This window comes from Salmo salar, chromosome ssa27 (genome assembly GCF_905237065.1).
Source record: "Salmo salar chromosome ssa27, Ssal_v3.1, whole genome shotgun sequence".
NCBI classification, from domain to species: domain Eukaryota; kingdom Metazoa; phylum Chordata; class Actinopteri; order Salmoniformes; family Salmonidae; genus Salmo; species Salmo salar.
Window position 1 is genome coordinate 28994276 of NC_059468.1, and position 24022 is coordinate 29018297.

The following is a 24022-nucleotide window of genomic DNA, read 5'->3' on the forward strand; positions in this document are numbered from 1 at the left end:
AGCTGTAAGGAGTCGTATGGTGGGAATCTATTCTGGCTAAGAACAATGTTGAGTGTGGCCTGCGCAGTCTCTGCGCAAATATGAACCCACGAAAGAGCAGGCTGTCAATCACTTCCGGGGTCAACAAATCTTCCACAGGAAGGTTATCTAACTAACTTGTACAATGATGAAGATCATATGAAACATTCTCATCACATTGGTAGGACTTTGTTTTCAGAGAGACTAGCTAGCTATATTCCGTAGGGAATGCAGTCAGGACTAAGCGATGTTACGATAGCTGTTTGCTGTCATGTGAAAGGGCATATGGTTGTGTAACTGGACTAACTGAGCTAGTCATGCCCTGGTTTTCTCTGTTTTAAAAACGCTGTGGTTACACAGGTGGTTATCATGCTAGTTACATCAGACATACATGTTGAGATGCCGGGTGACAAGAAAGAGACCGAGGGTGTTGTAATCGATTTTTGTATCAATTAACTAGATTACGTGACTGTCAATCTGGTTTAGACCACCTATAACTGGCCATCACAACAGCACCAACCAACACCACATTTCTCTCTTTCTCTCTTGCAATAGGTTTCCTCTATAAAGTTAAGGTGAAGTGACATCCTATCGCAATGAGCGTCCCATGTCTACTGTCCACGGCTGCTCGAAGCTTCACATTGCCGGGGGTATCCGGTGTGCTGCTAAGCCGGTTCCGTGTATTGTGCCCTTGTTCGATCACAAGGTGAGTTGAGTTCCATCTCGAATATGTCGAGTATTGTTGCAGGTCAGGTGGCCCTTCACCACTGTCATTGTTGTGGGTTAGGAGAGGCCTGGCTGTGACTGATTGTGCAGCTACTACACTTTTGCCACTTCTTATCCAACACCAGAGCTTCCATACACCCATAACTACTCGCCTGTTTTTAGATTAGGATTTACTTAAAGTTTGTTGGACCCAGCTGACAATAGGTAAAAGTCAATTTGCCGTTTGTGTTTTGACATCTGCACACAGGTAAGACTGCAGTGTCTTTATAGGGGCCATTGAGGTTATAGCCTTATGTAACCTTTGAGGTGATCAGCTTGGCTAAATTATTTTCTGATAGATGGACATGTTAAAATAAAGTAGGCATTTTTGTTGTCTTTTCAGGAAAATGTCATCCAGAAGACAAATGGACCATCTAGAGAGGACAGCCAGCAACTACAGACAAGATGTGAGTGACCGCCCAGCTGTGTTCGTACTATAGCAGCAAAACTGTGGCTTATGCAATTCAAAGCTGAAAACAGTTTTGGGCTTCATTCTGTGTTTCATCACGAGACTGTCAATCGCTGAGACAGTTTTCTTTGTCTGTTTATGCAATAGGTTAGTAGTGTACAGAGCCTTAACTATTGCCACAGTTTACAATCGTTCATATTCATAATTGACAGGTTATTTAATTTGTAAAGTTTGTGTGTCTGTCTGTGTCAAGGGTGTATATCCGGCACAGGTATGTGGCATCATGGACGAGTCTGAGACAGTGAAACGCCTTCGGCTAGCTGTCCATCCAGACTTCACTTTCAGAGCTGGCCAGTGGTGAGTAGTACAGTACTGTTGTTTGTTTGGCTACATTCATAGCTCATTGTAAGGATTCTGAACACAGCATAACACCAATGGTTTGGGGGAGAGGCTGCTTACACCTATCCAATCCTTTCTGATCTGCACAAGTGTGAAGTGGTATGTTGTAGGTATGGGTAGATACTAGGGCTGTAAAGGTATTCGTACTGAACCGTTCGGTTCGACCGCACTGTGAACCCGAATGAATAAATAGAAACATTAGGGCTTGGCTATGCCTACGCTGCGTTGTATGCCATTTCCTTGTGAATAAATCAGAGCTGAAAAAAGATTGTAGGCTATTCTGTTAGTTAAAACAACTACAGCCTATGCGCACGTTGTAATAAAAATTCTAATCTTGACTGGCGGATTTCAAACTATCCTTTTGTGAGGCGCAGCTGGGCACTGTGTAGATGGCAAGAGGTGAGATCAATAAACCAGAATGGGAGGATCCTCCATCATTTCAATTTCCAGTTTCGGGAACATTTTGGCTTCACAGTCGATTACAACGGCGATGGACAGAGTTGTGGATAAAACGTTTATTGTATGTTCTCCACTGCTCAATGAGAATAGCCTATACAGAGTGGCCAATCACAAGCCATCAAAGAGCCTCTACAGTCATAAGAGCCTCTGTGTGGCAAAGCAAGTTGGGAGATTATCTAATCAATGGAATTAAAATGATCGAGTTAAAAGAGAAGTATATGCTACAACGAACGAGAGCCAACGGGTAGGCTGCTATTTAATCATTTGAATGGAGGTGTTGTTATTTGTAACTGTAGGACAGGAAGAAAGCAAATGCAGACCCAACTAGCTTCTCTCCGTTTGATACAGTCAAGAGGGGTACTACGTAATCATATTGGATGATACAGTTGAAGTCGGAAGTTTACATACACCTTTACCAAATATATTTAAGCTCAGTTTTTCACAATTCCTGACATTTAATCCTAGTAAAAATTCCCTGTCTTAGGTCAGTTAGGATCACCACTTTATTTTAAGAATGTGAAATGTCAGAATAATAGTAGAGTGATTTATTTCAGCTTATTTTTCTTTCATCACATTCCCAGTGGGTCAGAAGTTTACATACACTCAATTAGTATTTGGTGTAATTGCCTTTAAATTTTTTAACTTGGGTCAAACGTTTCGGGTAGCCTTCCACAAGCTTCCCACAATAAGTTGGGTGAATTTTGGCCCATTCCTCCTGACAGAGCTGGTGTAACTGAGTCAGGTTTGTAGGCCTTCTTGCTCACACACGCTTTTTCAGTTCTGCCTACAAATGTTTTATAGGATTGAGGTCAGGGCTTTGTGATGGCCACTCCAATACCTTGACTTTGTTGTCCTTATGCCATTGCCACAACTTTGGAAGTGTGCTTGGGGTCATTGTCCATTTGGAAGACCCATTTGCGACCAAACTTTAACTTCCTGACTGATGTCTTGAGATGTTGCTTCAATATATCCTCATGATGCCATCTATTTTGTGAGGTGCACCAGTCCCTCCTGCAGCAAAGCATCCCCACAACGTGATTCTGCCACCCCCGTGCTTCACGGTTGGGATGGTGTTCTTCGGCTTGCAAGCCTCCCCCTTTTTCCTCTAAACATAATGATGGTCATTATGGCCAAACGGTTCTATTTTTGTTTCATCAGACCAGGGGACATTTCTCCAAAAAGTACAATCTTTGTCCCCATGTGCAGTTGCAAACCGTAGTCTGGCTTTTTTATGGTGGTTTTGGAGCAGTGGCTTCTTCCTTGCTGAGTGGCCTTTCAGGTTATGGCGATATTGGACTCGTTTTACTGTGGATATAGATACTTTTGTACCTGTTTCCTCCAGCATCTTCACAAGGTCCTTTGATGTTGTTCTGGGATTGATTTGCACTTTTCGCACCAAAGTACGTTATTCTCTAGGAGACAATGTGTCTCCTTCCTGAGCGGTATGACGGCTGCGTGGTCCCATGGTGTTTATACTTGAGTACTATTGTTTTGACAGATGAACGTGGTACTTTCAGGCGTTTGGAAATTGCTCCCAAGGATGAACCAGACTTGTGGAGGTCTACAATTTTTTTTCTGAGTTGTTGGCTGATTTCTTTTGATTTTCCCATGATGTCAAGCAAAGAGGCACTGAGTTTGAAGGTAGGCCTTGAAATACATCCACAGGTACACCCCCAATTGACTCTAATGATGTCAGTTAGCCTATCAGGAGCTTCTAAAGCCATGACATTTTCTGGAATTATCCAAGCTGTTTTGTAGGCACAGTCAACTTAGTGTATGTAAACTTCTGACCCACTGGAATTGTGATACAGTGAATTTTAAGTGAAATAATCTCTGTATACAATTGTTGGAAAAATTACTTGTGTCATGCAAAAGTAGATGTCCTAACCGACTTGCCAAAACTATAGTCTGTTAACAAGAAATTTGAGTGGTTGAAAAACGAGTTTTAATGACTCCAACCTAAGTGTATGTTAACTTCTGACTTCAACTGTAAATAACCTAGCTATGACAAGCTAGAAGTTAGTCTACTAGCGCAAATCGGCTTGTTTGGTTGCTGCCTGGCTTACAGTACACAAGGCCACTCCTCCGCCTGCTCTCCTAGCGCTGTATCAGCTCTGGTTAATAAAATGGCTTACATGTGGACTCGTCTGCTGCTTTCTTCACTCAAAATCCACCACGTCTATATGGAACTGGTCGTCTTTGGGTCCGTTTGGAACAGGTCTCTATATTAAAACATTTATTTATGCATATTTGTCTTGGTGGGAAAGCCGCAGGTCCATTTAGAAACGGCACCAACTTTTTAGACCTCTACTTTTGGACCAACATAACAGTCCCTGTCACAACACAATTCCAGGAACATTATGAATGTCACAGAAACTGGACTTGGCCACAAATAGGGTGGTTTTTAATTTAGCGTATTTTGCCAAATAAACAAACATTAACTACAGTAACTGTTAGAATTCTAGAATTAATTTTTCCACTGAACCGTGACCCCAAAGCCTCAATACGTACCAAACCATGAATTCTAGAATTAATTTTTCCACTGTACCTGCAACCAGTCAGGATGGTCTCTGTTGCTGCTGTAGAACCTTTTGAGGATCTCAGGACCCATGCCAAATCTTTTTAGTTTCCTGATGGGGAATAGGTTTTGTCATGCCCTCTTCACGACTGTCTTGGTGTGTTTGGGCCATTCTAGTTTGTTGGTGATGTGGACACCAAGGAACTTGAAGCTCTCAACCTGCTCCACTACAGGCCCGTCGATGAGAAGGGTGGCATGCTCGGTCCTCCTTTTCCTGTAGTCCACAATCATCTCCTTAGTCTTGGTTACGTTGAGGGATAGGTTGTTATTCTGCCACACGGCCAGGTCTCAGCCTATAGGGAGGAGGTCAGTCAGTGATCAGGCCTACCACTGTTGTGTCGTCTGCAAACTTAATGATGGTGTTGGAGTCGTGCCTGGCCATGCAGTCGTGGGTGAACAGGGAGTACAGGAGGGGACTGGGCACGCACCCCTGGGGGGCTCCAGTGTTGAGGATCAGCGTGGCAGATGTTGCTACCTACCCTCACCACCTGGGGGCGGCCCGTCAGGAAGTCCAGGATCCAGTTGCAGAGGGAGGTGTTTAGTCCCAGGATCCTTAGCTTAGTGATGAGCTTTGAGTGCACCACTATGGTGTTGAACGCTGAGCTATAGTCAATGAGTAGCATTCTCACATTGGTGTTCCTTTTGTCCAAGTGGGAAAGGGTAGTGTGGAGTGCAATAGAGATTGCATCATCTGTGGATCTGTTCGTGTGGTATGAAAATTGGAATGGGTTTAGGGTTTCTGGGATAATGGTGTTGATGTGAGCCATTACCAACCTTTCAAAGCACTTCATGGCTACTGACGTGAGTGCTACGGGTCTGTAGTCATTTAGGCTGGTTGCCTTTGTGTTCTTGGGCACAGGGACTATGGTGGTTTGCTTGAAAAATGTTAGTATTACAGACTCAATCAGGGAAATGTTGAAAATGTCAGTGAAGACACATGCCAACAGAACAGTAAAAGGAAATCTGTCAATTGAAATAAATTCATTAAGCTCTAATCTATGGATTTCACATGACTGGTAATCCAGATATGCATCTGTTGGTTACAGATACCTTTAAAAAAAGGTTAGGAGCGTGGATCAGAAAACCAGTCAGTATCTGGTGTAACCACCATTTGCCTCATGCAGTGCGACACATCTCCTTCACATAGAGTTGATCAGGCTGGTGATTGTGGCCTCTTCAATGGCTGTGTGAAGTTGCTGGGTGTTGGGGGGAACTGGAACACGCTGTCGTACACGTCGATCCAGAGTTTTCCAAACATGCTCAATGGGTGACATGTCTATTGAGTATGCAGACAGTGGAAGAACTGCGACATTTTCACCTTCCAGGATTTGTGTACCGATCCTTGTGACATGGGGCTGCGCATTATCATGCTGAAACGTGAGGTGATGGCGGCGGATGAATGGCATGACAATGGGCCTCAGGATCTCGTCACGGTATCTCTGTGCATTCAAATTGCCATTGATAAAATGCAATTGTGTTTGTTGTCCGTAGTTTATACCAGCACATACCATAACCCCACCGCCACCATGGATCCCACTTTCCCACAATAATGACATCAGCAAACAGCTCACCCACACAGCAGTTGAAACTGCAGTCAGGTGAAGACCCTGATGAGGACGGCGAGCAAGCAGATGAGCTTCTTTTAGACACTTTCTGACAGTTTTGCAGAATTTCTTCAGTTGTGCAAACCCAGGTTCATCAGCTGTCCGGGTGGCTGGTCTCAGATGATCTTACAGGTGAAGAAGCTGGATGTGGAGGTCTTAGGCTGGTGTGTTTACATGTGGGCTGCGTCTAAAATGACGTTGGAGGCGGCTTATGGTAGAGAAATTAACATTCAATTCTCTGTCAACAGATCTGGTGGACATTCCTGCAGTCAACTGCACATTTTAGAGCTGCCTTTTATTGTCCCCAGCACAAAGTGCACCTGTGTAATGATCATGCTGTTTAATCAGCTTCTTCATATGCCACACCTGTCAGGTGTATGAGTTATTTTGGCAAAGGAGGAATGCTCACTAACAGGGATGTAAACAACATGTGAGAGAAGCTTTTTGTGCATGTGGAACATTTCTGGGATCTTTTATTTCAGCTCATGAAATATGGGACCAACACTTTACATGTTGCGTTTTATATTTTTGTTCAGTGTAAAAACATTTTCCGTACAGTGTAATTTGTAGAGATTACTAATATTACTGTCCCCACTACAACAACCAAAAATACTTAAATGCATGTAATTTTGTCCTTGAAACATTTAATTGAAATACTTAAGAATTCCATTCATTCCTATGGCAGACTGCTTTTACTGGGGAGTGCCAATATGGTTGACCGGTGGCTTCAAAGCCTCTCAATCGCCCATGCATAGCATCAGAAATCTAGGGTTTGTATAAATCATTGGTAGATACAGTATTGGGGGAGGGGGTTGTCACATTTCACCAATAAACCACAACAAGAGGTAGTTTTTTTTTGATAAAAGGACCACGGGCATAGAGTTTATGAAGTTTATTATTTGACGTAGGCTGCTGTCAATCATCACACTCAGTGAACTCTTCTGTCCAGCTCTTGAACAATTATTTTATAAGGACTGTAATACCTTTACCAGGCACAAGAGGGAAGTGTTGCACTGAAGCTCTGTGGTTATGTTTATGCTGCACAGATACATTTAGTGTATACATTTACTCTCCCCTGCCACTCTTTCCCAGGTCATTGTGGTAAAATATAAAGTTTTGTCAATCACCCCCCCCTCGGTTAAAATGAAGTTAAATTGATCATTTTAAAAGATGAATAGATATGGCGACAGCAGGAAGTATGATTAACTTGCGAGGTTATTTTAGACCCACTAACAAGCATTAGTATTGTAGCTAAAAGCAAAGCACACATACATAAACATGTTTAATTTATGTTATGAAAAAGTACATTCATTTCTCTAACTGTAAATATCAATTAATCACATTTATTTTGAAAGCTCTCTTTACATCAGCAGATGTCAGTTCTTATACAGAACCCAGCCTAAACCCCCAAACATCTCCTTCAACTCTGAGGTCCATACTGCAGGTGGGCGTTTGTGTTGTGTATAAACAGTAGGGGTCTGTGAGTTGGACGACGGCGTTCAGTAATGAATGTAAAAAGATGTAAATGCATTTATTACACCACCTCCAGTCCATATGGATGTTATTCCTATTCTGACAGCTGGGTAGGAGGAGTGGGAGAAACGTGTGTGTCTCAGTTCAGGTGTCGGAGGGAGAGGGAGAGGGAGGGAGAGAGAGCAGTAGATGGTTACTAGTTAGTAGTTCCTTGGAGGGGTAGATGGAGAGAGAGAGCAGTAGATGGTTACTAGTTAGTATTTCCTTGGAGGGGTAGATGGAGAGAGAGAGAGCAGTAGATGGTTACTAGTTAGTATTTCCTTGGAGGGGTAGATGGAGAGAGAGAGAGAGCAGTAGATGGTTACTAGTTAGTATTTCCTTGGAGGGGTAGATGGAGAGAGAGAGCAGTAGATGGTTACTAGTTAGTATTTCCTTGGAGGGGTAGATGGAGAGAGAGAGCAGTAGATGGTTACTAGTTAGTATTTCCTTGGAGGGGTAGATGGGGAGAGAGAGCAGTAGATGGTTACTAGTTAGTATTTCCTTGGAGGGGTAGATGGGGAGAGAGAGCAGTAGATGGTTACTAGTTAGTATTTCCTTGGAGGGGTAGATGGAGAGAGAGAGAGAGCAGTAGATGGTTACTAGTTAGTATTTCCTTGGAGGGGTAGATGGAGAGAGAGAGAGCAGTAGATGGTTACTAGTTAGTATTTCCTTGGAGGGGTAGATGGAGGGAGAGAGAGCAGTAGATGGTTACTAGTTAGTATTTCCTTGGAGGGATAGATGGAGAGAGAGAGCAGTAGATGGTTACTAGTTAGTATTTCCTTGGAGGGGGAGATGGAGAGAGCAGTAGATGGTTACTAGTTAGTATTTCCTTGGAGGGGTAGATGGGGAGGGAGAGAGAGCAGTAGATGGTTACTAGTTAGTATTTCCTTGGAGGGGTAGATGGAGAGAGAGAGAGCAGTAGATGGTTACTAGTTAGTATTTCCTTGGAGGGGTAGATGGAGAGAGAGAGAGCAGTAGATGGTTACTAGTTAGTATTTCCTTGGAGGGGTAGATGGAGAGAGAGAGAGCAGTAGATGGTTACTAGTTAGTATTTCCTTGGAGGGGTAGATGGAGAGAGAGAGCAGTAGATGGTTACTAGTTAGTATTTCCTTGGAGGGGTAGATGGAGAGAGAGAGAGCAGTAGATGGTTACTAGTTAGTATTTCCTTGGAGGGGTAGATGGAGAGAGAGAGAGCAGTAGATGGTTACTAGTTAGTATTTCCTTGGAGGGGTAGATGGGGAGAGAGAGAGAGCAGTAGATGGTTACTAGTTAGTATTTCCTTGGAGGGGTAGATGGAGAGAGAGAGAGAGCAGTAGATGGTTACTAGTTAGTAGTTCCTTGGAGGGGTAGATGGAGAGAGAGAGAGAGCAGTAGATGGTTACTAGTTAGTATTTCCTTGGAGGGGTAGATGGAGAGAGAGAGAGCAGTAGATGGTTACTAGTTAGTATTTCCTTGGAGGGGTAGATGGAGAGAGAGAGAGAGCAGTAGATGGTTACTAGTTAGTATTTCCTTGGAGGGGTAGATGGAGAGAGAGAGCAGTAGATGGTTACTAGTTAGTATTTCCTTGGAGGGGTAGATGGAGAGAGAGAGCAGTAGATGGTTACTAGTTAGTATTTCCTTGGAGGGGTAGATGGAGAGAGAGAGAGCAGTAGATGGTTACTAGTTAGTATTTCCTTGGAGGGGTAGATGGAGAGAGAGAGAGCAGTAGATGGTTACTAGTTAGTATTTCCTTGGAGGGGTAGATGGAGAGAGAGAGCAGTAGATGGTTACTAGTTAGTATTTCCTTGGAGGGGTAGATGGAGAGAGAGAGCAGTAGATGGTTACTAGTTAGTATTTCCTTGGAGGGGTAGATGGAGAGAGAGAGAGAGCAGTAGATGGTTACTAGTTAGTATTTCCTTGGAGGGGTAGATGGAGAGAGCAGTAGATGGTTACTAGTTAGTATTTCCTTGGAGGGGTAGATGGAGAGAGAGAGCAGTAGATGGTTACTAGTTAGTATTTCCTTGGAGGGGTAGATGGAGAGAGAGCAGTAGATGGTTACTAGTTAGTATTTCCTTGGAGGGGTAGATGGAGAGAGAGAGCAGTAGATGGTTACTAGTTAGTATTTCCTTGGAGGGGTAGATGGAGAGAGAGAGAGAGCAGTAGATGGTTACTAGTTAGTAGTTCCTTGGAGGGGTAGATGGAGAGAGAGAGAGCAGTAGATGGTTACTAGTTAGTATTTCCTTGGAGGGGTAGATGGGGAGAGAGAGAGAGAGCAGTAGATGGTTACTAGTTAGTATTTCCTTGGAGGGGTAGATGGAGAGAGAGAGAGCAGTAGATGGTTACTAGTTAGTATTTCCTTGGAGGGGTAGATGGAGAGAGAGAGAGCAGTAGATGGTTACTAGTTAGTATTTCCTTGGAGGGGTAGATGGAGAGAGAGAGAGAGCAGTAGATGGTAACTAGTTAGTATTTCCTTGGAGGGGTAGATGGAGAGAGAGAGAGCAGTAGATGGTTACTAGTTAGTATTTCCTTGGAGGGGTAGATGGAGAGAGAGAGAGCAGTAGATGGTTACTAGTTAGTATTTCCTTGGAGGGGTAGATGGAGAGAGAGAGAGCAGTAGATGGTTGCTAGTTAGTATTTCCTTGGAGGGGTAGATGGAGAGAGAGAGAGAGCAGTAGATGGTTACTAGTTAGTATTTCCTTGGAGGGGTAGATGGAGAGAGAGAGCAGTAGATGGTTACTAGTTAGTATTTCCTTGGAGGGGTAGATAGAGAGAGAGAGCAGTAGATGGTTACTAGTTAGTATTTCCTTGGAGGGGTAGATGGAGAGAGAGAGCAGTAGATGGTTACTAGTTAGTATTTCCTTGGAGGGGTAGATGGAGAGAGAGAGAGCAGTAGATGGTTACTAGTTAGTATTTCCTTGGAGGGGTAGATGGAGAGAGAGAGAGAGCAGTAGATGGTTACTAGTTAGTATTTCCTTGGAGGGGTAGATGGAGAGAGAGAGAGAGAGCAGTAGATGGTTACTAGTTAGTATTTCCTTGGAGGGGTAGATGGAGAGAGAGAGAGAGAGAGCAGTAGATGGTTGCTAGTTAGTATTTCCTTGGAGGGGTAGATGGAGAGAGAGAGAGAGCAGTAGATGGTTGCTAGTTAGTATTTCCTTGGAGGGGTAGATGGAGAGAGAGAGAGAGAGAGCAGTAGATGGTTACTAGTTAGTATTTCCTTGGAGGGGTAGATGGAGAGAGAGAGAGAGAGAGCAGTAGATGGTTACTAGTTAGTATTTCCTTGGAGGGGTAGATGGAGAGAGCAGTAGATGGTTACTAGTTAGTATTTCCTTGGAGGGGTAGATGGAGAGAGAGAGAGCAGTAGATGGTTACTAGTTAGTATTTCCTTGGAGGGGTAGATGGAGAGAGAGAGAGAGAGCAGTAGATGGTTACTAGTTAGTATTTCCTTGGAGGGGTAGATGGAGAGAGAGAGAGCAGTAGATGGTTACTAGTTAGTATTTCCTTGGAGGGGTAGATGGAGAGAGAGAGAGCAGTAGATGGTTACTAGTTAGTATTTCCTTGGAGGGGTAGATGGAGAGAGAGAGAGCAGTAGATGGTTACTAGTTAGTATTTCCTTGGAGGGGTAGATGGAGAGAGAGAGAGAGAGCAGTAGATGGTTACTAGTTAGTATTTCCTTGGAGGGGTAGATGGAGAGAGGCAGTAGATGGTTACTAGTTAGTATTTCCTTGGAGGGGTAGATGGAGAGAGAGAGAGCAGTAGATGGTTACTAGTTAGTATTTCCTTGGAGGGGTAGATGGAGAGAGAGAGAGAGACAGTAGATGGTTACTAGTTAGTATTTCCTTGGAGGGGTAGATGGAGAGAGAGAGAGCAGTAGATGGTTACTAGTTAGTATTTCCTTGGAGGGGTAGATGGAGAGAGAGAGAGCAGTAGATGGTTACTAGTTAGTATTTCCTTGGAGGGGTAGATGGAGAGAGAGAGAGCAGTAGATGGTTACTAGTTAGTATTTCCTTGGAGGGGTAGATGGAGAGAGAGAGAGAGAGCAGTAGATGGTTACTAGTTAGTATTTCCTTGGAGGGGTAGATGGAGAGAGCAGTAGATGGTTACTAGTTAGTATTTCCTTGGAGGGGTAGATGGAGAGAGCAGTAGATGGTTACTAGTTAGTATTTCCTTGGAGGGGTAGATGGAGAGAGAGAGAGCAGTAGATGGTTACTAGTTAGTATTTCCTTGGAGGGGTAGATGGAGAGAGAGAGAGAGAGCAGTAGATGGTTACTAGTTAGTATTTCCTTGGAGGGGTAGATGGAGAGAGAAGCAGTAGATGGTTACTAGTTAGTATTTCCTTGGAGGGGTAGATGGGAGAGAGAGAGAGCAGTAGATGGTTACTAGTTAGTATTTCCTTGGAGGGGTAGATGGAGAGAGAGAGCAGTAGATGGTTACTAGTTAGTATTTCCTTGGAGGGGTAGATGGAGAGAGAGAGAGCAGTAGATGGTTACTAGTTAGTATTTCCTTGGAGGGGTAGATGGAGAGAGAGAGAGCAGTAGATGGTTACTAGTTAGTATTTCCTTGGAGGGGTAGATGGAGAGAGAGAGAGAGAGAGAGAGCAGTAGATGGTTACTAGTTAGTATTTCCTTGGAGGGGTAGAGAGAGAGAGAGAGAGCAGTAGATGGTTACTAGTTAGTATTTCCTTGGAGGGGGAGATGGAGAGAGAGAGAGCAGTAGATGGTTACTAGTTAGTATTTCCTTGGAGGGGTAGATGGAGAGAGAGAGAGACAGTAGATGGTTACTAGTTAGTATTTCCTTGGAGGGGTAGATGGAGAGAGAGAGAGAGCAGTAGATGGTTACTAGTTAGTATTTCCTTGGAGGGGGAGATGGAGAGAGAGAGAGAGCAGTAGATGGTTACTAGTTAGTATTTCCTTGGAGGGGTAGATGGAGAGAGAGAGAGAGCAGTAGATGGTTACTAGTTAGTATTTCCTTGGAGGGGTAGATGGAGAGAGAGAGAGCAGTAGATGGTTACTAGTTAGTATTTCCTTGGAGGGGTAGATGGAGAGAGAGCAGTAGATGGTTACTAGTTAGTATTTCCTTGGAGGGGTAGATGAGAGAGAGAGAGCAGTAGATGGTTACTAGTTAGTATTTCCTTGGAGGGGTAGATGGAGAGAGAGAGAGAGCAGTAGATGGTTACTAGTTAGTATTTCCTTGGAGGGGTAGATGGAGAGAGAGAGAGAGCAGTAGATGGTTACTAGTTAGTATTTCCTTGGAGGGGTAGATGGAGAGAGAGAGAGCAGTAGATGGTTACTAGTTAGTATTTCCTTGGAGGGGTAGATGGAGGGAGAGAGAGCAGTAGATGGTTACTAGTTAGTATTTCCTTGGAGGGGTAGATGGAGAGAGAGAGAGCAGTAGATGGTTACTAGTTAGTATTTCCTTGGAGGGGTAGATGGAGAGAGAGAGAGCAGTAGATGGTTACTAGTTAGTATTTCCTTGGAGGGGTAGATGGAGAGAGAGCAGTAGATGGTTACTAGTTAGTATTTCCTTGGAGGGGTAGAGAGAGAGAGAGAGAGCAGTAGATGGTTACTAGTTAGTATTTCCTTGGAGGGGTAGATGGAGAGAGAGAGAGAGCAGTAGATGGTTACTAGTTAGTATTTCCTTGGAGGGGTAGATGGAGAGAGAGAGAGAGCAGTAGATGGTTACTAGTTAGTATTTCCTTGGAGGGGTAGATGGAGAGAGAGAGAGCAGTAGATGGTTACTAGTTAGTATTTCCTTGGAGGGGTAGATGGAGGGAGAGAGAGCAGTAGATGGTTACTAGTTAGTATTTCCTTGGAGGGGTAGATGGAGAGAGAGAGCAGTAGATGGTTACTAGTTAGTATTTCCTTGGAGGGGTAGATGGAGAGAGAGAGAGCAGTAGATGGTTACTAGTTAGTATTTCCTTGGAGGGGTAGATGGAGAGAGAGAGAGCAGTAGATGGTTACTAGTTAGTATTTCCTTGGAGGGGTAGATGGAGAGAGAGAGAGAGAGCAGTAGATGGTTACTAGTTAGTATTTCCTTGGAGGGGTAGATGGAGAGAGCAGTAGATGGTTACTAGTTAGTATTTCCTTGGAGGGGTAGATGGGGAGAGAGAGAGAGAGAGCAGTAGATGGTTACTAGTTAGTATTTCCTTGGAGGGGTAGATGGAGAGAGAGAGAGAGCAGTAGATGGTTACTAGTTAGTATTTCCTTGGAGGGGGAGATGGAGAGAGAGAGCAGTAGATGGTTACTAGTTAGTATTTCCTTGGAGGGGGAGATGGAGAGAGAGAGCAGTAGATGGTTACTAGTTAGTATTTCCTTGGAGGGGTAGATGGGGAGGGAGAGAGAGCAGTAGATGGTTACTAGTTAGTATTTCCTTGGAGGGGTAGATGGAGAGAGAGAGCAGTAGATGGTTACTAGTTAGTATTTCCTTGGAGGGGTAGATGGAGAGAGCAGTAGATGGTTACTAGTTAGTATTTCCTTGGAGGGGTAGATGGGGAGAGAGAGAGAGCAGTAGATGGTTACTAGTTAGTATTTCCTTGGAGGGGGAGATGGAGAGAGAGAGCAGTAGATGGTTACTAGTTAGTATTTCCTTGGAGGGGTAGATGGGGAGAGAGAGCAGTAGATGGTTACTAGTTAGTATTTCCTTGGAGGGGTAGATGGAGAGAGAGAGCAGTAGATGGTTACTAGTTAGTATTTCCTTGGAGGGGTAGATGGGGAGGGAGAGAGAGCAGTAGATGGTTACTAGTTAGTATTTCCTTGGAGGGGTAGATGGAGAGAGAGAGCAGTAGATGGTTACTAGTTAGTATTTCCTTGGAGGGGTAGATGGAGAGAGAGAGCAGTAGATGGTTACTAGTTAGTATTTCCTTGGAGGGGTAGATGGAGAGAGAGAGCAGTAGATGGTTACTAGTTAGTATTTCCTTGGAGGGGTAGATGGAGAGAGAGAGCAGTAGATGGTTACTAGTTAGTATTTCCTTGGAGGGGTAGATGGGGAGGGAGAGAGAGCAGTAGATGGTTACTAGTTAGTATTTCCTTGGAGGGGTAGATGGAGAGAGAGAGCAGTAGATGGTTACTAGTTAGTATTTCCTTGGAGGGGTAGATGGAGAGAGCAGTAGATGGTTACTAGTTAGTATTTCCTTGGAGGGGTAGATGGGGAGAGAGAGCAGTAGATGGTTACTAGTTAGTATTTCCTTGGAGGGGTAGATGGGGAGAGAGAGAGAGAGAGCAGTAGATGGTTACTAGTTAGTATTTCCTTGGAGGGGTAGATGGAGAGAGAGAGCAGTAGATGGTTACTAGTTAGTATTTCCTTGGAGGGGGAGATGGAGAGAGAGAGAGCAGTAGATGGTTACTAGTTAGTATTTCCTTGGAGGGGTAGATGGGGAGGGAGAGAGAGCAGTAGATGGTTACTAGTTAGTATTTCCTTGGAGGGGTAGATGGAGAGAGAGAGAGCAGTAGATGGTTACTAGTTAGTATTTCCTTGGAGGGGTAGATGGAGAGAGAGAGAGCAGTAGATGGTTACTAGTTAGTATTTCCTTGGAGGGGTAGATGGAGAGAGAGAGAGCAGTAGATGGTTACTAGTTAGTATTTCCTTGGAGGGGTAGATGGGGGGAGAGAGAGAGAGCAGTAGATGGTTACTAGTTAGTATTTCCTTGGAGGGGTAGATGGAGAGAGAGAGAGAGAGAGCAGTAGATGGTTACTAGTTAGTATTTCCTTGGAGGGGTAGATGGAGAGAGAGAGAGAGAGAGAGAGCAGTAGATGGTTACTAGTTAGTATTTCCTTGGAGGGGTAGATGGAGAGAGAGAGAGCAGTAGATGGTTGCTAGTTAGTATTTCCTTGGAGGGGTAGATGGAGAGAGAGAGAGCAGTAGATGGTTACTAGTTAGTATTTCCTTGGAGGGGTAGATGGAGAGAGAGAGAGCAGTAGATGGTTACTAGTTAGTATTTCCTTGGAGGGGTAGATGGAGAGAGAGAGAGCAGTAGATGGTTACTAGTTAGTATTTCCTTGGAGGGGTAGATGGAGAGAGAGAGAGCAGTAGATGGTTACTAGTTAGTATTTCCTTGGAGGGGTAGATGGAGAGAGAGAGAGCAGTAGATGGTTGCTAGTTAGTATTTCCTTGGAGGGGTAGATGGAGAGAGAGAGAGAGCAGTAGATGGTTACTAGTTAGTATTTCCTTGGAGGGGTAGATGGAGAGAGAGAGCAGTAGATGGTTACTAGTTAGTATTTCCTTGGAGGGGTAGATGGGGAGAGAGAGAGAGCAGTAGATGGTTACTAGTTAGTATTTCCTTGGAGGGGTAGATGGAGAGAGAGAGCAGTAGATGGTTACTAGTTAGTATTTCCTTGGAGGGGTAGATGGGGAGAGAGAGAGAGCAGTAGATGGTTACTAGTTAGTATTTCCTTGGAGGGGTAGATGGGGCGAGAGAGAGAGAGCAGTAGATGGTTACTAGTTAGTATTTCCTTGGAGGGGTAGATGGAGGGAGAGAGAGCAGTAGATGGTTACTAGTTAGTATTTCCTTGGAGGGGTAGATGGAGAGAGAGAGAGCAGTAGATGGTTACTAGTTAGTATTTCCTTGGAGGGGTAGATGGAGAGAGAGAGAGCAGTAGATGGTTACTAGTTAGTATTTCCTTGGAGGGGTAGATGGAGAGAGAGCAGTAGATGGTTACTAGTTAGTATTTCCTTGGAGGGGTAGATGGAGAGAGAGCAGTAGATGGTTACTAGTTAGTATTTCCTTGGAGGGGTAGATGGAGAGAGAGAGCAGTAGATGGTTACTAGTTAGTATTTCCTTGGAGGGGTAGATGGAGAGAGAGAGAGCAGTAGATGGTTACTAGTTAGTATTTCCTTGGAGGGGTAGATGGAGAGAGAGAGCAGTAGATGGTTACTAGTTAGTATTTCCTTGGAGGGGTAGATGGAGAGAGAGAGCAGTAGATGGTTACTAGTTAGTATTTCCTTGGAGGGGTAGATGGAGAGAGAGAGCAGTAGATGGTAACTAGTTAGTATTTCCTTGGAGGGGTAGATGGAGAGAGAGAGAGCAGTAGATGGTTACTAGTTAGTATTTCCTTGGAGGGGTAGATGGAGAGAGAGAGAGAGAGAGCAGTAGATGGTTACTAGTTAGTATTTCCTTGGAGGGGTAGATGGAGAGAGAGAGAGAGCAGTAGATGGTTACTAGTTAGTATTTCCTTGGAGGGGTAGATGGAGAGAGAGAGAGCAGTAGATGGTTACTAGTTAGTATTTCCTTGGAGGGGTAGATGGAGAGAGAGAGAGCAGTAGATGGTTACTAGTTAGTATTTCCTTGGAGGGGTAGATGGAGAGAGAGAGCAGTAGATGGTTACTAGTTAGTATTTCCTTGGAGGGGTAGTTTTAGAGAGAGAGCAGTAGATGGTAACTAGTTAGTATTTCCTTGGAGGGGTAGATGGAGAGAGAGAGAGCAGTAGATGGTTACTAGTTAGTATTTCCTTGGAGGGGTAGATGGAGAGAGAGAGAGAGAGAGCAGTAGATGGTTACTAGTTAGTATTTCCTTGGAGGGGTAGATGGAGAGAGAGAGAGAGCAGTAGATGGTTACTAGTTAGTATTTCCTTGGAGGGGTAGATGGAGAGAGAGAGAGCAGTAGATGGTTACTAGTTAGTATTTCCTTGGAGGGGTAGATGGAGAGAGAGAGAGCAGTAGATGGTTACTAGTTAGTATTTCCTTGGAGGGGTAGATGGAGAGAGAGAGAGCAGTAGATGGTTACTAGTTAGTATTTCCTTGGAGGGGTAGATGGAGAGAGAGAGAGCAGTAGATGGTTACTAGTTAGTATTTCCTTGGAGGGGTAGATGGAGAGAGAGAGAGCAGTAGATGGTTACTAGTTAGTATTTCCTTGGAGGGGTAGATGGAGAGAGAGAGCAGTAGATGGTTACTAGTTAGTATTTCCTTGGAGGGGTAGATGGAGAGAGAGAGAGCAGTAGATGGTTACTAGTTAGTATTTCCTTGGAGGGGTAGATGGAGAGAGAGAGAGAGCAGTAGATGGTTACTAGTTAGTATTTCCTTGGAGGGGTAGATGGGGAGAGAGAGCAGTAGATGGTTACTAGTTAGTATTTCCTTGGAGGGGTAGATGGAGAGAGAGAGAGAGCAGTAGATGGTTACTAGTTAGTAGTTCCTTGGAGGGGTAGATGGGGAGGGAGAGAGAGCAGTAGATGGTTACTAGTTAGTATTTCCTTGGAGGGGTAGATGGAGAGAGAGAGCAGTAGATGGTTACTAGTTAGTATTTCCTTGGAGGGGTAGATGGAGAGAGAGAGCAGTAGATGGTTACTAGTTAGTATTTCCTTGGAGGGGTAGATGGAGAGAGAGAGCAGTAGATGGTTACTAGTTAGTATTTCCTTGGAGGGGTAGATGGAGAGAGAGAGAGAGAGAGCAGTAGATGGTTACTAGTTAGTATTTCCTTGGAGGGGTAGATGGGGAGAGAGAGAGAGAGCAGTAGATGGTTACTAGTTAGTATTTCCTTGGAGGGGTAGATGGAGAGAGAGAGAGCAGTAGATGGTTACTAGTTAGTATTTCCTTGGAGGGGTAGATGGAGAGAGAGAGAGAGCAGTAGATGGTTACTAGTTAGTATTTCCTTGGAGGGGTAGATGGAGAGAGAGAGAGCAGTAGATGGTTGCTAGTTAGTATTTCCTTGGAGGGGTAGATGGAGAGAGAGAGAGAGCAGTAGATGGTTACTAGTTAGTATTTCCTTGGAGGGGTAGATGGAGAGAGAGAGAGAGCAGTAGATGGTTACTAGTTAGTATTTCCTTGGAGGGGTAGATGGAGAGAGAGAGAGAGCAGTAGATGGTTACTAGTTAGTATTTCCTTGGAGGGGTAGATGGAGAGAGAGAGCAGTAGATGGTTACTAGTTAGTATTTCCTTGGAGGGGGAGATGGAGAGAGAGAGCAGTAGATGGTTACTAGTTAGTATTTCCTTGGAGGGGTAGATGGAGAGAGAGAGCAGTAGATGGTTACTAGTTAGTATTTCCTTGGAGGGGTAGATGGAGAGAGAGAGAGAGAGCAGTAGATGGTTGCTAGTTAGTATTTCCTTGGAGGGGTAGATGGAGAGAGAGAGAGAGCAGTAGATGGTTACTAGTTAGTTTTTCCTTGGAGGGCTGTGTGCTTCTTGACGTTTTATTTTCTTTTAAAACTTGTGGCATTTTTTCCCCAGCCATTTCCTTTTCTGTGGTGTGTGTATATATATAAACAGAGATGTCATCGACACGTTCTGTACATTTTAAGATTTCATTTGGATCAGCGCTAGACTATTGGACACTTGTTTTATTGATTACTGTCTGTTTAGTGTGTGCTTTTCCCCCTGCTGCGTGTGTCTGTGTAGGGTGGACTTCTTCATCCCTGGTATGGAGAAGGTAGGAGGATTCTCTGTGTGTTCCAGTCCAGGTCTGCTGCAGAAAGAGGGTGTCATCGAGCTGGCTGTCAAATACACACAACATCCCCCTGCACACTGGATACACACCAAGGTGTGTGTGTGTGTGTGTGTGTGTGTGTGTGTGTGTGTGTGTGTGTGTGTGTGTGTGCATTGAAATGAAAATGTTCACTTGTCGGTAGTGCCTCAAAATCAATCAATAGCTTTGTCAGTATTTCTGCTGGTCACTATATCTGTTAATTGCTCTGTCTCTGTCTCTCTCTCTCTCCCATGGTGTTTAACAGCTTCTGTTCAGACGTAGCTAAATCGAATCTGCACTGGAAGTTGTTTTTTTTAATCTCTGAAACAGACAGTTTCTCCACAATAGCGGAGCAGAAAGCAGATCATTCTAGAATGTGGATACATCTCATACCTGAGCTATTTATCAGTACAAAATAATCACTCTCCTCCCTCTGCTCTCTCTCCCTCCCCTTCTCTCTGCCCTCCCTCTCTCTGCCCTCCCTCTCTCTGCCCTCCCTCTCTCTGCCCTCCCTCTCTCTGCCCTCCCTCTCTCTGCCCTCCCTCTCTCTGCCCTCCCTCTCTCTGCCCTCCCTCTCTCTGCTCTCCCTCCCTCCCTCTGCTCTCTCTCCCCTTCTCTCTGCCCTCCCCTTCTCTCTGCCCTCCCCTTCTCTCTGCCCTCCCTCTCTCTGCCCTCCCTCTCTCTGCCCTCCCTCTCTCTGCCCTCCCTCTCTCTGCCCTCCCTCTCTCTGCCCTCCCTCTCTCTGCCCTCCCTCTCTCTGCCCTCCCTCCCTCTGCTCTCTCTCTCTCCCTCCCCTTCTCTCTGCCCTCCCTCTCTCTGCCCTCCCTCTCTCTGCCCTCCCTCTCTCTGCCCTCCCTCTCTCTGCCCTCCCTCTCTCTGCCCTCCCTCTCTCTGCCCTCCCTCTCTCTGCCCTCCCTCCCTCTGCTCTCCCTCCCTCCCTCTGCTCTCTCTCCCTCCCCTTCTCTCTGCCCTCCCTCTCTCTGCCCTCCCTCTCTCTGCTCTCCCTCCCTCCCTCTGCTCTCTCTGCCCTCCCTCTCTCTGCCCTCCCTCTCTCTGCTCTCCCTCCCTCCCTCTGCTCTCTCTGCCCTCCCTCTCTCTGCCCTCCCTCTCTCTGCCCTCCCTCTCTCTGCCCTCCCTCTCTCTGCCCTCCCTCTCTCTGCCCTCCCTCTCTCTGCTCTCCCTCTCTCTGCTCTTCTCCCTCTGCTCTCTCTCCCTCCCCTTCTCTCTGCCCTCCCTCTCTCTGCCCTCCCTCCCTCCCCTTCTCTCTGCCCTCCCTCTCTCTGCCCTCCCTCCCTCTGCTCTCTGCCCTCCCTCCCTCCCTCTGCTCTCGCCCTCCCTCCCTCCCTCCCTCTGCTCTCTCTCCCTCCCCCTCTCTCTGCCCTCCCTCCATTTGCTCCCCCCTTTCTCTGCCCTCCCTCCATTTGCTCCCCCTCTCTCTGCCCTCCCTCCATTTGCTCTCGCCCTCCCTCCCTCTGCTCCTTCTCTGCTCTCTCCCCCTCTCTTTCCTCTCTGCTCTTTCCCCCTCCCTCTGCTCTCTCCCCCCCCTGCTCTCCCCCTCCCCTCTCTGCTCCCTCTCTCTCTGCCCCCCTCTCTTCCTCTCCCTCCTACAGTGCACCATGGACTCCCATGTAGCGATGCGTGTGGGTGGTAACTTTTTCTTTGACCCCCTGCCCTCTGACCCCTCTGTCGACCTGTTGTTGGTGGCTGGGGGCGTGGGCATTAACCCGCTATACTCCATCCTGCTCCATGCCGCTGACCTGCTACGACAGAACCCCGCTAACGCAGGGAGGGGCTACCACATAGGCTCCACCCACCTCTGCTACAGTGCCAAGAACACACAGGAGCTGCTCTTCAAGGTGTGTGTGTGTGTGTGTGTGTGTGTGTGTGTGTGTGTGTGTGTGTGTGTGTGTGTGTGAGTGTGAGTGTGAGTGTGAGAGAGGACGTGTGTGGTTGCAAGTATTTGTATCAGTGTATATATATTTGTATCAGGATATATGGTCTTTTCTCATTTGGGCAAAAGCCTGTATTTCAAATCAAATTTTATTAGTCACATGCGCTGAATACAACTGGTGTAGACCTTACAGTGAAATGCTTACTAATGAGCCCCTAACCAACAATGCAGTTTAAAAAAAACCAGATAAGAAATAAAAGTAACAAGTAGTTAAACGAGCAGCAGTAAAATACCAATAGCAATATACAGGGGGTACCGTTACACCCTTTCTCCTCCGTGATCCGGAAACCGATGTGGTTGAGGAGATGTTAATTCATTAGTAGGCAAACAGAAGTGTCCTCTCTTCCTCTATAGCCTCCTTTCATCGAGGATACCAGAGTCCTTTGCGGAAGAGTTTTAAAATCTGCCACACCCCCTTTGAATCAGGTTTTGTCGGAGGAGAAAAGCATGCGCGTTTAAAAACAATATTCTACTTACTGTTTTATTTATCTTGCACATTTTAACTTTTTGTTTGAGTCACTTTACACATTTTCATTTGGGATCCACCCCTGTAAAGGTAATTTTCCTGATGACGCGTGAGTGGAGAAGTCATTTCATACAGCGTATTTTCGTCCACATTCCCTCGCCGCCTTGCCTCGATTAACTTTCACCATTTTCAAAAGGAGATGAGGGAGGACGGAGAAGAAGACGCAGGAGTTGAACAAATCTAATTGAGAAAAGGCCTGTGTGTGTAGGAATGAGACCAGTAATTGTTCTTCCCGTCCCTGCTCTGCTCTCAGAAAAGCATCATAAACGTGTGTAAGGAATTCCCAGAGAAATTCTCCTGTGACTTCCACGTCACCGCACAGACCGCAGACATCAACCAGGAACTCCAACCGTACATGAACCGTAAGTACCACAGAATGACCTTAACACAACCACAAATGTTTACTGATGTAGTCTACAATGGGTTGGTATACTTTGGCTTTGAAATGATCTAGATTTTAACTGGATATGTTTCCATTGGTTGCAAAACGGATACATTCTCAAATCATTTAAATGGATGCTAGTCCCAGAATGGTAGTACTGGTATGAAAGTGTTTTTAGCTACTTTTTAATGTATGTTTTTTATGTTGTCTTTTTAAATTTGTTTTAAATGGCACTTGTAATAAATGTTGATTTGATCTCCCCCAGGTGGGAGGCTGTCAGAGGGGGGGTTGCGTCGCCACGTCGACCCTAACACCACTCTGTGTTACCTGTGTGGCCCTCCACCCATGATAGAGAGCGTGGTCCAGACCCTACTCAGCCTAGGCCTATCCCAGGAAAGGATACTGTTTGAGAAGTGGTGGTAGTGGGTACTAGAGACAGACCTCTTCATCATCTCACCCCGGCCTAACTATCCCTGCTCTCTCCTCCAGTGCCCAGGAGATCAGACCAAGCACCTGCCCCCGTTACCATGGCAACATGTCAAGGACTATTGGACCATATTTGTTGGGAGCTGCACACATCATTTTACATACGTCTATACTAGGGCTGTGAAGGCCAGCCAGTGATTGTCATGTATAACTGCCCGTCTCACGGTAGTTGACTGTTAATTAACATAAACACATTTAGCATCTCCTGGCTTTCACTCATAGCCTACAAGCCACTGATGCAGACCGTTGGAACATCTACACTACCGTTCTAAAGTTTGGGGTCACTTAGAAAGTTCCTTGTTTTTGAAAGAAAAGCAACATTTTTTTTTTTTGTCCGTTAAAATAACATCAAATTGATCAGAAATGCAGTGTAGACATCAATGTTGTAAATGACTATTGTGCTGAAAACTGCAGATTTTTAATGGAATATCTACATAGGCATATAGAGGCCCATTATCAGCAAGCATCACTCCTGTGTTCCAATGGCACGTTGTTAGCTAATCCATGTTTATCATTTTAAAAGGCTAATTGATGATTAGAAAACCCTTTTGCAGTTATGTTAGCACAGCTCAAAACTGTTGTGTATCTGGAGCATCAGCATTTGTGGGTTTGATTACAGGCTCAAAATGGCCAGAAACAAAGACCTTTCTTCTGAAACTCGTCAGTCTATTCTTGTTCTGAGAAATGAAGGCTATTCCATGTGAGAAATTGCCAAGAAACTGAAGATCTCGTACAATGCTGTGTACTACTCTCTTCACAGAACAGCGCAAACTGGCTTTAACCAGAATAGAAAGAGTGGGAGGCCCCGGTGCACAACTGAGCAAGAGAACAAGTACAAATGAGTGTCTAGTTTGAGAAACAGACGCCTCACAAGCCCTCAACTGGCAGCTTCATTGAATAGTACCCGCAAAACACCAGTCTCAACGTCAACAGTGAAGAGGCGATGCTGGCCTTCGAGGCAGAGTTCCTCTGTCCAGTGTCTGTGTTCTTTTGCCCATCTTAATATTTTATTTTTATTGGCCAGTTTGAGATATGGCTTTTTCTTTGCAACTCTGCCTAGAAGGCCAGCATCCCAGAGTCGCCTCTTCACTGTCGACGTTGAGACTGGTGTTTTGCGGGTACTATTTAATGAAGTGCCAGTTGAGGACTTGTGAGGCGTCTGTTTCTCAAACTAGACACTCTAATGTACTTGTCCTCTTGCTCAGATGTGCACCAGGGCCTCCCACTCCTCTTTCTATTCTGGTTAGTTCTGTGGAGGGGAGGCATGTGCTGTTTTTTGCCTTACTGCACACAAGCTTGGAATCATTCACAAATGATAGGCTCAAATTGTCACCCATCAGACTATTCTTGATTTAATCTTGTCATTACGTAAACTAAATGTCATCTATGCACTTAAATAGCAAATGGAGGATACTTTTCCCGTGGTTCATTTTCATGCCAGCCAGGTAGGATATACTCCTGTTGTAAAGAGAAGCAATGTGCTTCATATTGTAAGTAAATATAGTAGGCCTAGCCCATAGAAAGCTAATTGGATCCTCCTCTTTTTAATAGAGGCCATCAACAACAAC

General features: G+C 45.1%; 1 protein-coding gene across 2 annotated transcripts; it reads left to right on the plus strand.

The window, feature by feature from the left end:
- The first annotated feature begins 3 nt into the window (after nt 1-3).
- oxnad1 (oxidoreductase NAD-binding domain containing 1) lies at nt 4-22835 on the plus strand. 2 transcript variants are annotated; one of them, XM_014178383.2, is made up of 8 exons: nt 4-199; nt 574-724; nt 1106-1190; nt 1446-1549; nt 19043-19184; nt 20720-20965; nt 21840-21948; nt 22234-22835. In XM_014178383.2, the coding sequence occupies exons 2-8, from the start codon at nt 615-617 to the stop codon at nt 22389-22391; spliced, it is 954 nt and encodes a 317-aa protein (XP_014033858.1). In that variant the 5' UTR covers nt 4-199; nt 574-614; the 3' UTR covers nt 22392-22835. The 2 variants fall into 2 exon arrangements, with proteins under 2 accessions (XP_014033858.1, XP_014033859.1); XM_014178384.2 differs by having other exon boundaries at nt 5-199; nt 1127-1190.
- Nucleotides 22836-24022: the final 1187 nt, after the last annotated feature.